The sequence below is a fragment of the Scomber japonicus genome, chromosome 6 (assembly GCF_027409825.1).
Source record: "Scomber japonicus isolate fScoJap1 chromosome 6, fScoJap1.pri, whole genome shotgun sequence".
NCBI classification, from domain to species: Eukaryota; Metazoa; Chordata; class Actinopteri; order Scombriformes; family Scombridae; genus Scomber; species Scomber japonicus.
Genome location: NC_070583.1, coordinates 29,757,581 through 29,769,675, shown reverse-complemented (window position 1 = coordinate 29,769,675; position 12,095 = coordinate 29,757,581). Strand labels below are relative to the sequence as shown.

Sequence of the window (12,095 nt, the reverse complement as noted above, 5' to 3'; positions counted from 1 at the left end):
GGCAAAAAATGGGCATGTCTGCACAGAGAAGGATGGTTTGTGGGTAATCAAATTAACAGATATTCTGATACAGTTAGTATACTATACCAGAATAACCTGGGGAGGTGGATGTGTTGCATATCTGTCCAGGTACAAAAATAATATGTACCCTGATTTTGGGTTTACTGTCCCTTTTTAAGAGAGTTATTGTTGCTACCGTGACCTATGTTTTTAGAATAATGCTGTTTAAGTGCCCTCTAGTGGCCAGAGTAATGCATTACAGTGTATAAAGAAATTTGAATAGTCTGTCTTGGCTTAGTACACACTTGGATCATACTACACATGGGGCCTCATAGGTTTTAATGACATCTAATGTGAGAGGATTTTGCTAATGTAACTTTTAACTGTTAAAAGTGGATACTTACTTACTTGTCTGACTTTCATTAAATGTTTTATTACTAGGTGTCCTTGAGCAAGACAATAAACCCCAATTCACTCCATATCAGCAGACCAGTTTTGCATGGCAGCTCCTCCACTATCAGTGTGTGACTGTGTGTGAGAACTACAATGTAAAGCCTTAAGTTCTACATAAACACAGTCCATTTATCATTTTTATACCACACATAAGATAACGAGTTGACATTTTGTGAAGTGCATTATGTCTGTAATCCTATGACCACTGAGTCTGTTGTGCTCATATATTTTAGAGTCTTTTAGAAAATCACTGCAGACTTAGCTTTTATTCCAGTTTGCTCAATGTTTCCTGAGAATTTGTAAGGCAGTGGAGGGAATTCTGCAGAATATGCATTGACCAGTTTTTATAGTATGAATTAAGGTGATTTAGACATTTTAGCGAGTGTTCAGATTTTATCCTGAATTGTCCCAGATTAGTAAAGGGAGACAGTTTTGGCATAGGGAACACTTACATTATATGCCATGTCTTCTCCAAGTGTGATATCTCATCTCTCTTTTCTGATATGAGTAGAAAAAAACTTTCTGCGGATATAATACATTGCCTTAATATCGAAATATATTGCTGAATTACCAGTTAAATAAAAAATAAAGTAATCCACACCGCGATTTCTGCACAGTAGAATGAATGAGAGCTCGGGAATAAGAATTTTCCCACAGGATTTGAACGCAGCATTAAACGGGTACAAGCCGTCTATGGTACAATCTGATCCGATTTTTATTTTTTAAATCTATTTATCGTTACAAAAAACATTACATTGTTTACATGGCCTAAATTAATGTAGTGAGTTTATAAATGTTCGTGATTTAAAAAAACAAAAACAAAAACAAACATTTGATGACGTCAGGGTTCACAGGTCGGAAACACGCCCACGTGTTCCCCTCATGGTGGACTGAAAACATCGTCTTTTAAAAGTTGTTACTAAGTAGACTCTGTGTGTCTGTGCATGGCTAGTTTTTATTTATCTTAATGAGACAGTGTGTGTAAAATATCTCCCCTGTTCTCGTCTGTGAGGCAATGAAATAAGAAGTCTGGAGTGACAGAGCATCGAAGAAACTACAGTCTGAGTGAGCTTGTTATGCTAACAGGCTAACAGTGCTACAGAAGATGAAGACCGACCTTACTAACGGTGATACCAGTGTTATGGATATGTTTGAAAGGGGAAAAGTCCTGAAAATATGCGCTCCAATGGTCCGATATTCAAAGTAAGTTGAATTTGTTGTATTTTTATAATGGTAGCTGATATAATGTGTTGTTTTTCTGCAGAGTTGAATGTTTTTATGTGCTCCTTTTTCCTGTATATGTGTATATGTATATGTATATGTATATTTATCTATTTTTATTTAAGTGTGAGATGTGTGTGTTAAATTTTGTTGTGTTGACCTCAATGCAATGACAATAAAGACAATTAAATTCTTCTGGTTACACAGCTATTATGTGTATCAGCTATCATATATAGCTATCATGTACTGTGTGTGTGTGCTCAGTTGTTCTCCTTATTATGATTCCTCCTCAGGCTGGCTTTCAGATCCTTGGTGAGGAAATACAACTGTGATATTTGCTTCACCCCAATGATAGTTGCTGCTGACTTCATGCGATCTGTCAAAGCCAGAGACAGTGAATTCACTACCAATGAGCGTGAGTAGCAACACTGACATCTGAGCAGCAAAAGTGCATGACCATAACATACTGTATGACTTCTTCTACTTAATGCAGCTTCATCTCTCCTGTATGTAAAGGTAGCAGCACTTTCACATGAGCATTGATTTGTTAATTGTGAGATTTGTGCTAGAGTCTGACCAATATATCAGTTAGATAGATCTGAATCAGCATATATGTTGTCTGATATGCACTAATATTGTTTTAAAGTTATACAGGCAACATTTTACATATAATTGATCCTTTTACTTATTAAGTTTAATACATATATGTTTTTTTGTTGTTGTGCTTTAATATTTATAGGAATTTATAATGATTAAATTCCCAGTAAGGTTTAGTGCATTTATAGTTAAACTGTAAACTATCCTTTGATAACCACATTGCAACTAATGTGCATTTTCTGTACATATTCTGTATATAAAAGATTATCAGTCAATATATCGATTTTTTTTTTTACTCCCTAATATCGGTATCGGCATCGACCCCACACATCCAGTATTGGTCAGACTGTAATTTGTACAAACTATCATATTGATGTAATGTTTTCTGTCTCTTCCTCAGGTGACCGGCCCTTGATTGTACAGTTTGCTGCCCATGACGCCCAGACTCTGGCTGATGCGGCTTGTGTGGTAGCACCTTTCTCAGATGGAGTTGACCTCAACTGTGGCTGTCCCCAGAGGTGCAACTACTAACAGTAGGCCCTGATACATTTTGGCCCCCAGTCACTTACAATCACGTAGTTATTTCTCTATTTTAATTTCCAAATCTAGTATCATAAATTCTTATTTTCAACCCCATATCTTTTTTTGTAATTAGATTTATTCACTTTTCAGTAAGTACAGAGCAATATAAAATAAATAAGAGAACAAACAGAAGAAAACTAAACAAAATAAATTGCTAAAAGCAGTAAACTGTGGAGACTATTGAAAAATAAGAATAAGGGGCCTAACAATAAAGGGGGTAGCACATTTTTCTTAAAAATAAAAAAAACAACAACATGAAAACAATTTGTAGGAATATTTAAATTCTGAATAGGCTTATTCCTTTATATTCATCAGGGAATTAGAACAAACTATCCTTCATAATTATAAGTCCTCGTGATTTGAGATTGGAAAGAGGCCATGTCTGCCAGCAATTTGAACCATTCTTCAGATTTTTCAGGCTCTTCAATGACAGAGAACAATCCTTGAAGCAGCAGTGAAGCCTGTAAGTGCAAGTCCAGCTTTTAGTTTGGATGCACCCAGTGATAGGAGATACTGGTCACCCAATAAGCACAGCAGGAGGGATTCTGTCAATGCCCAAACTTTTGTTGTACATGTTTCCAAAAAGATTAATTATTAAGAAAATTAAATGGAAATATTTGTTTTTGTTTGATTTTTACATTTCCAACAGTTATTGTCATCTGTGAAACTCATTTTCGTAGTTTAACATTACCACAGGAGGATTTTTTTAGTGGGTAAATTTGCCCAATAACCACCCTTTAATCACCTGACATCTGCCACCATATTTATCCACTTTTGTGTTTTAGTTCAGATCTCTGTTAACCCATTATTATACTTTTTTTAATGTCTTGGTTCATCAAATGCTTTGTGATGTTTTCAGATGGGCCATGTCAGCAGGGTATGGTGCATGCCTAATCAACAAGCCTGAGCTGGTTAAAGACATGGTCAGACTGGTCAGGAACCAAGTGGACAATCCAAACTATACAGCTTCCATCAAAATCAGGTAAAAACCCTGCAACAGTTCATATTTGATCAATGAAAGTTTGTCCAGCAGAAAGAGTCCATATCCATATCAACTCATGCAGAGTACATAGTAGTTTTATGTGGTGTGTCTGTGACTTCCTGTAATAAGTGAGGGTCTTTATGACAATAATAAAGAGAGAAATGCACTTTCCATACAGAATTCACAAAGACCTGAGGAGGACAGTCGATCTGTGCCAGAAGGCTGAGGCAGCGGGTGTGTCGTGGATAACAGTCCACGGTCGGACATCAGACGAGCGTCACCAGCCGGTCCACTACGATGCCATAAAGACAATCAAAGACAGCGTATCCGTCCCTGTCATTGCCAATGGAGACATCAAGTACCTCCGTGATGTGGAGTCCACTCACCAGCTGACTGGTGTTGATGGTAGGTTTGTTTTTAACACAACCACATAGATGGATAAATGAGAGTAATTGTTAATTTTTGGATTTGTTTGGGTTTGCTTTTAAGGTGTGATGGCTGCACGAGGACTGCTTGCTAACCCTGCCATGTTCGCCGGCTATGAGGATACACCTTTGGAGTGTATATGGGACTGGGTGGACATCGCTGTAGAGCAGGGAACTCCATTCACCTGCTTCCACCATCATCTTATCTATATGCTGGAGAGGGTTAGCTCCCAGCCTGAGAGAAAAGTCTTCAATTCTCTATCTAGTACCTCAGCCATAATAGATTACCTCCAGACCACATATGGGTCTGTGCATGATCTGGGGACATGAGCATGTTAATGTGATGTTTTTAATTTTTGCATTTTATTTTTTATTGTTTCTGTGCCAAATAAAACCAAAAAGCTATAAGTCAGTTGGATAACTGATATTTGTCTGTATTGCTGTTTTTCTTATCACAAGAAACTGTGTACCTGCACACCCATTCATGAGAAGTTTATTCAATATTCAGAACAAGAAAATGTCATATTTTTACTGCAGTATCAGAAAACAGAACAAAAAACATGTAAAAAGATTACAATATTACACTGGTACAATAAGCATCTAACCTTCAGAAAAGAGCAATATCAGTTTTACCTCTCAATTACTATTATTTCATGTTAGCTTAATTAATATGATATTGAATTGAGGAGAACAGAAGTTTCATATTTGAATGTAAAGTCTCAGTTTGCCAATAAAAATGTGTTTAAGTAAGAAAACCAGTTTTCCTTCAAAATAAAGTATGTTCGTGTCCCACTTGAGCACCCCTAAAAAGAGTCTAAAATCGCCCCTGCGTTACATTAACATTAAATATTCTCCTGAGACCCACACCAAACATTTTGTTTACATGCATCTCCTTTTACTGCTTTCATTTATTGGTGTTTTTTTTAAATGACATTAGATACACAACTATACTACCTGCAGGGCTTCCTGGGTGTCACAATGACCTTATAACCATGCAAACTGGAGCCCAGTTTATGTCTTTTCTCTATAAATTGACAACAAAGTTTTCTCATTTGTGGCAATTCATTCAGTTTCAGTAGAAAATATACTTTAGTCTTTGCAACAAAACAAGCCAGAATGATAAATTATTATGTTTCTTTCAAATTAAATGTATTCTTGGATTTATAACACTACAAAGCCAAAATCTGATACTTTTTTTCCTTCTAAATTTCGCCGCCTTTTCACACTAAAATAGTCCTCGAAAATTAAAAATTAAAATACATTTTAAAAAATCTAAATTGTAAGATGTTTTTTTTTATTTGGTCCTAAATAGTAAGGAAATCACACAAAAAACAGATTTTCCCCCCTTGGTTCCCAGGAGGATATCAACCAAATCTTGGTTGTCTTGGAAGTGAGTTTTATTTTGAAATAGAATGAGGGCACGCTGCGAGCTACTAGCAGTGACGCAATGACGCAATGACGCGTAAGCCCTGAACAGGAAAAGCGTGTAATTTTTTCTTCTTTTTAAGCAACTAGGAAGAGGTAGGGTTTGCAAGAAGACAACAAAGTTTCCGACTGATTTCACAACTTATCCACATTTATTTGAGTTGACTCAGTCACGTTAACTTAGTGGTTGTGTCGGTAAGTTTTGTTTTCCCACGCCTTATCTGCGACACTTTATTACCCATTTTAATAATGATGTCATGTTTCCTTTAGATGTCTGAATCTGCTGCGTAGCTTTGAATTTAGGATTGTTTAAAGTTGAATGAGAACACCTTTAAAAGTGTGGTCATATGTTAGGATTATGCCACCAACATCAATTTATAGCATTCACCTTTTTTTGTAACATGAGTTAAGGTATGTGAACTGTGAACAGAGTAACTAAGCAACTTATTTTTATTGATGTCTCCCACTAAGAGGCTGAATTGTTTTCCTAATGCCAGAAAATCCATACAAATTATAAGAAGCATGCCTTTCCACTGTAGCTGTAATAGCAAGCGTTATGTTCTTTATACTGCAGGTGTTATTATCAGACAGACTGGTTGTTTATTTGCTAATGTTTCCTGTTTATCTCTGTCAGGTTATCTTCACTAAAGATGACTCTGCAGTGGACTGCTGTGGCCCTCTTCCTCTATGTGGAGATGGGTATTCTTGTCATCCTATGTTTACCATTCATCTCAGCTAGGAGGTAAGAAACAGTGTCCTTCAGGTTGGGTTGTTTTTACCACAACATGGTCTCATAGTCAATATATTTTGAAAAGAAAGAGCAGGGAGGGTGTACATTTCATTTTTCATTTTTTTTTAAATGTTGCGCAATAATAAGACAAAAAGCAAAAGATAAGGAAATAACAAAATAAAGGTGCAAGGTAGCGGCAAGAAACAGAGCCTCTACCTATATTATGCAAAACAAGTAACTATAACATTGCTGCAATAAAAAAAAATACTGTCAACTACATAATCTCTCCATACTCTCCCCAAAGCTACAAATTCTGACAGTAAGCCCTGACACAGTTTGATCACCATTTGAATTTCCAAAACTACTTTTTTTTACCTATTCATTTCTAATCCAGAATCATATATTTATGTTTTCAACCCCATTATTTGAAGGTATATATTTTTTTAAATTTGCAGTCTGTGCCCTAGATTTTGTGTCTGTGTGTGGGTGAGGTTTATTTTATCACACCATGGCATCAATATAACAAAAAAAGAGCAGGGGGTGGGGGGGGTGGGGGGGCATGTATTGTGACAAATATACTGTGAGCTACATACCAAGCCTTCAAAGGTCCAAGAGTACAAATTGGAATTTATGGTTTTATATGAGATGATCAGATGTGATTCCCTGATAATCTCATTTGTGTGTGTGTGTGTGTGTGTGTGTGTGTGTTTTTGTGTGTTTTTGTGTGTGTGTGTGTGTGTGTGTGTGTGTGTGTGTGTGTGTTTGCAGGTGGCAGAGCATTTTCCAGCTAAGGATCTGGGGCACTGTGGCAAGATTTTGGAACAAAGTGTTCTTCACAATGATCATAATACTAATTGTTCTCTTCCTTGGTAAGTGAAACATCAGGTGTGTTGGGTTTCTGTTTGTCTTTTCATCATTAGACTTGAAGAAAGGTAAAAGATGACTCAAAGTTGGAATTGTGACCTGCTTACTGATCACCTGATATAGGGTGAAATTATGTATCAAGACATCGGCAAAGAGCTCAGAGGCAGTTTAGGGGTAGTATTAATCTCTGGATCTTAAAAGCCTGATATAAAGTTACATTTAATTTATTCTGATTTGTCCCAAGAGACTGTATGGCTGTCAGCAAAATGAAAGCTACATGTTGAAACCGTACATCTAAACTTTTTTGGGTATAACTCATGGTCTGCTCATTTTTCTTTTAGATGCAGTGCGTGAGGTGAGGAAATACTCAGGTAAAGACCTAGCCAGAGATGCCAAGGTACAGTCCACCATGTATGACCACCTACACATGAAGCTGTTCAGAGCCCAGAGGAACCTCTACATCTCCGGCTTCGCTGTCTTCCTCTGGTTGTGAGTTTCCTCTCATCTACTGATAAACAGAAGACAGTCCTGTTGTTACAGACTTACCACATCCATCACTTTGTGCCAGACTTTCCTCTAAACCCTTTTATTTTCCAGGGTTATGAAGCGAGTGATCACTTTAATTAACCAACTGGCATCAGTGTCTGGCATGACTGCTGCTCTTCAGGCGCAGGCTGACAACGCTAATCAGGCTGCCAAGAAGTACATGGAGGACAATGACCTGCTGAAACAGGTTGGTTAGAAATGGAAAGATCCCTCCGTACTTGAATAGAACCACAACTTACTCAAATTGTGCTATTAAATAGGATAATATCAAACATTTCACAAAACTACTTTATTATGATTATTTCATTATATATATATATATATATATTAACCTTTGTGTCATCCTCCCTTCCTCCATCCCCCTCCCTCCCTCCTTCTTTCCTTCCCTTCCTTCCTTCTATCTGTCCTTCTTTCCTTTCTCCCTCCCTCCTTCCTATCTTTCTTCTTCCTTCCGTCCTCCCTTCCTTCTTTCATTTCCTCCCTTGCTCCCTCCCTTCTATCCTCCCTCCCTCCTCACTTCTTTCCTTCCTTCTATCTGTCCATCTGTCCTTCCTCCCTCTCTCCTTCTCTCTCTTTCCTTCCCTCCTTCCTTCCTTCCTTCCTTCTTCCCTCCCTTCCTCCCTTCTTTCCTTCCTTCCTCCCTACCTCTTATCCTCTCTCCCTTCCTTCCTTCTTCCCCCCTTCCCTTCCTCTTTTCCTTTCTCCCTCCTTCCTTCTTTTCTTCCTCCCTCCCTCCCTCCTTCCTTGACTTGAGGACAACAGGAGGGTTAACCTTAATTTAAACTCCAGTCATATTTCTAGATCACATTAATATTACATCTATCACACTCAGTCTTAGGGAGCCAGTTGAACATCCCTTCAGTGGCATAATCAATCCACAGAACATTTATCTGCAACTATTTTGTTGATCAAATAACCATTTTTAGTAGAACAGTAATCTTTCCCTAATTTCTGACATTTTATAGAGCAAAGTAATTAATTGAGATAATAAGCTGCAGATGAATCAATAATGTTGCCTTTATCTGGGAAGCCCAGTAGACTGTTTTGCATACTTTTTTAGGAGCCACACTACCTGTTCCACTCCTGTTTGATACACTTGCCGATAAAGAGCTTTCATGTATTTGATGTCATATACTTGAGGCTTATATCATTTGATGTATTTCAGACTCTGATGGAAGGAAAGGGTGATAAGGCTACTGCACAGGGCATGGAGCTGTTGAGGACAGAGGTGGGAAAACTGAAAGAGGAACTGAAGACCTCAGGAGACGGTGAGTATCCATTTAACTACGCAACACATCATCCACCCTAAATACTATACATTTGTGTTGCTATGACATAAGTACTAGTGTTTTTCTTATTGAAGTCATCACTACTGATAGCTAAAGATAATGAGGATGCCATGTGTCAACGTGTGATTGTGTCCAATCTAGCCCTCAAGAACTCTCAGTCAGAGGCGGATGTAATGAAGAAGCAGATGGACGGCCTCGCCAGGGAGTACGACAGATTGTTGAAGGAACATCAGGAGCTCCAGGTGATGATTAGTCCTAAATGAAGCAGCATAATGACTTGATGGGTCATCTCCTACCTAGATAGAGCAATTTCAGGGCAACAGTAAAACATTAGGCCGGCAGACACAGGTTGGAAGCTTGATTTGCACCTGCTAAGCCTTCTACATAATTCATGTTTGAAGAAGCCAGTCCAACTCTAAATCAGGTTTAAAAAAAATCAGGTTACACTGTAGACAAACATAATTGACAGTAAAAGTAAAAATCAACAAATCCCAGTGAGTTTTCATGATCTCAGGATTCATTAGGATTTGTTTAATCTTTTGAAGCATTTATATGGACCTACATGTTGAAATAACTTTTCCTTTTTTTCTCTCTCCAGAATCAACAAGATAGTGGAGACAAAAAGGACGACTAGTTACTGTCAAGTTGAAGCGTTTACACAGCAACACGGGAGAGCCACTGCAACACACGCTTACCTTTATATAACACAAAACCAGGAGTCGGCTCCTCTTTGAAGTACATACTTTGACTGATATCAGTAATGATTTTAGAGCACAGAGTTAAATTTTATATCGGGGGAACTTACTGACTTTAATGGAATGATTATTTTTGATGGTTTCCTGTTTCTGCCTGGCATAGTGTGACTGAGAGGATTGCTTTTCAAATGCATACTCTATCAGGCAGATTAGTTGAGCAAGGTAATTGGAGAGGATTCAGTCAGTAATAATCAACCCAGGTGTGATCACAGGGCACTTAATATGTTGACAATGCAACACGGATGCTGTTCTATGGTTTGTACTATTTGTTTTAGTCAGACGCACAGTGTTGTAGAGTGCAAAGATTTTCTATAGGATTTTAAATTGAAAGCTTACGCACTCTATCACTGTGGAAAATGGCTGTGAATGTATTTTGATACTAAAGATTTGGTTTGTTTTTTTATGTCTGTTTTCTAGAAGGGGCATCTACTGCTCTTACTTTGAGCTTAGCAACAGTATGTAAATTCAGTCTATGTTTGCATGGCTGTGCAAATAGAGTTTGCATGTACAGTTGCGCTTTGACAAATCATTGTCACATGTTTTTGTCATATTCCAGCGTATTTTTTAACTCAGTAGTGATAGAGTAATATTAGTTAGGATTCCAAACATTCAGCACATTTTTCTTTTGTTTTCCACCTTAATTTAAACATATCAATCTGTTACAACAAGTAAATGTATAAAAGAGGATATTTGTGGATTCAACCACTTATTTTCTTATTTAGAGATAACAGAGCAGAAAAATCTCTTATTGTGAAAATCTCTGAGCCACAGAAAGTCTACATTCTTGTTAAATTTGCTGCAGTTTGTGTGTCAAGTGTTAATTATTGGGTGCAGGAAGAGTTGTTCTGTATGTGTCATGAAAGGTGGCTGTTAAACTTTAAAGCCCTGTCAGTGTGAAAGACGAGTTCAGACTGTAATCACCAAATGTTTGTGTGCTTCCCCCTTTTTTTTAATGATACATACATTCTTTAAATTGTGCTTTTACATTTCTGTTGAAGACACAAACCATGTTGAAGTGCCTTTCAGGTGGATGTACTATACTTTTGTTCAATAAAGATATGTTTCTGCATACTGTGTGGTTTATAATATATACATGCATTATATTTGGTGACTTGAATAAATGAATAACACCAACATATCATTTGATTGGATATTAAAAGTTTTATTTTAGTATTACATTAAAGATATTCTTTGAAATTTTACAAAAATAATCCAAGAAAATTATGTACATTCTGATTTCTTTAATGCAAGTAAATGCCTTACATTATTGAGATAATGACTTCCTTCCTCTACACCTTTTCACTGCTCCTCTCAGTCTGTACTTGGCCACCTGTGCCTGAAACTGAACCTGAATTCAAAAGACAATACAGTCACAACATACTGCAATTTGCCAAAATGGCACATATCCACTTTTGAAATAAAGTCTTACAAAACAATAATACGTTATACATTTATAAAGACAAAAGTATTGTGTATTTCAAAACAATTGTCTTGAAATACAGTATTAACTGAAACAACTAATCAATTCATTTTACTTTCAGAAATTATTTTTGTCAGATTTCAAGGAAATTGGGTTCTGATTTTGGGATGAAGCTGTTTGTAAGAATAAAACTTGATAATGAACACCTGAGAAAAGACCATGATGTTTCTGTTAATGGGTTTATGGCACACAAGTTCATGTACGCACAAAAACACACAAAAAAACTTCCAACACAACAAAAAAAACAGACTGACCAGTGAAACTTTTAGTATAGCAATGTCTGGAGATGTGAATGCAGAGCTTATACATATCAGCAATATCAACGCGCTCTTCCTGTGGTGACACTTCACACAGAGCACAGTTGCTTGCCTGAAAACTCGGACGACGTATAATATAATTTATCAACGCAACAGTGCAAATTCTGCCTCATCCAAGGCACAACACATGGCAACCACACGAGAGAAAGAGTTCAGCTCAACCTTCTGTTTCATACAAAGATGGTTGTTCAACACTGGAGCCTGCCGAGGCCCATTTATACCCCTTTTCCACCGAGCTGGAGCTGGTGCTGGTTCGGAGCCAGAGCCTGACTAAGCACCGGTTCTTTGCTTTTCCACCGCCAAAGCTCCAGCCCCGAGCCTCAGAACGGGAGGCAGAGCGAGCACCAACTCTTTGCTGGTCTAAAGCAAGAACCAGTTACGTCAGCTGGGGATAGGGCTAACATTTATTAGCCGGCTAGCAGGGTCAAC

At 37.5% G+C, this 12,095-nt stretch overlaps 1 protein-coding gene across 2 annotated transcripts; it reads left to right on the top strand.

The window, feature by feature from the left end:
* Positions 1–1,327: 1,327 nt before the first annotated feature.
* On the top strand, positions 1,328–10,936 carry LOC128360670 (tRNA-dihydrouridine(20a/20b) synthase [NAD(P)+]-like). 2 transcript variants are annotated; one of them, XM_053321158.1, is made up of 12 exons: positions 1,328–1,656; positions 1,968–2,089; positions 2,672–2,789; positions 3,713–3,835; positions 4,014–4,244; positions 6,320–6,427; positions 7,184–7,284; positions 7,621–7,768; positions 7,877–8,012; positions 8,991–9,093; positions 9,256–9,356; positions 9,713–10,936. In XM_053321158.1, exons 1-12 carry the CDS (start codon positions 1,559–1,561, stop codon positions 9,746–9,748), a joined length of 1,425 nt encoding a protein of 474 aa, XP_053177133.1. In that variant the 5' UTR covers positions 1,328–1,558; the 3' UTR covers positions 9,749–10,936. The 2 variants fall into 2 exon arrangements, with proteins under 2 accessions (XP_053177133.1, XP_053177132.1); XM_053321157.1 differs by lacking the exons at positions 6,320–6,427; positions 7,184–7,284; positions 7,621–7,768; ... (2 more) ...; positions 9,256–9,356; positions 9,713–10,936 and adding an exon at positions 4,325–4,665 and having other exon boundaries at positions 4,014–4,240.
* The last annotated feature ends 1,159 nt before the right edge of the window (positions 10,937–12,095 follow it).

Bases quoted from the DNA above. Each gene is read 5' to 3' on its own strand.
- LOC128360670 (XM_053321158.1), top strand. From the start codon at position 1,559: ATGAAGACCGACCTTACTAACGGTGATACCAGTGTTATGGATATGTTT. The intron at 2,090-2,671 runs GTGAGTAGCAAC...TCTCTTCCTCAG, and splicing joins TGAATTCACTACCAATGAGC to GTGACCGGCCCTTGATTGTA. The intron at 6,428-7,183 runs GTAAGAAACAGT...GTGTGTTTGCAG, and splicing joins CCATTCATCTCAGCTAGGAG to GTGGCAGAGCATTTTCCAGC.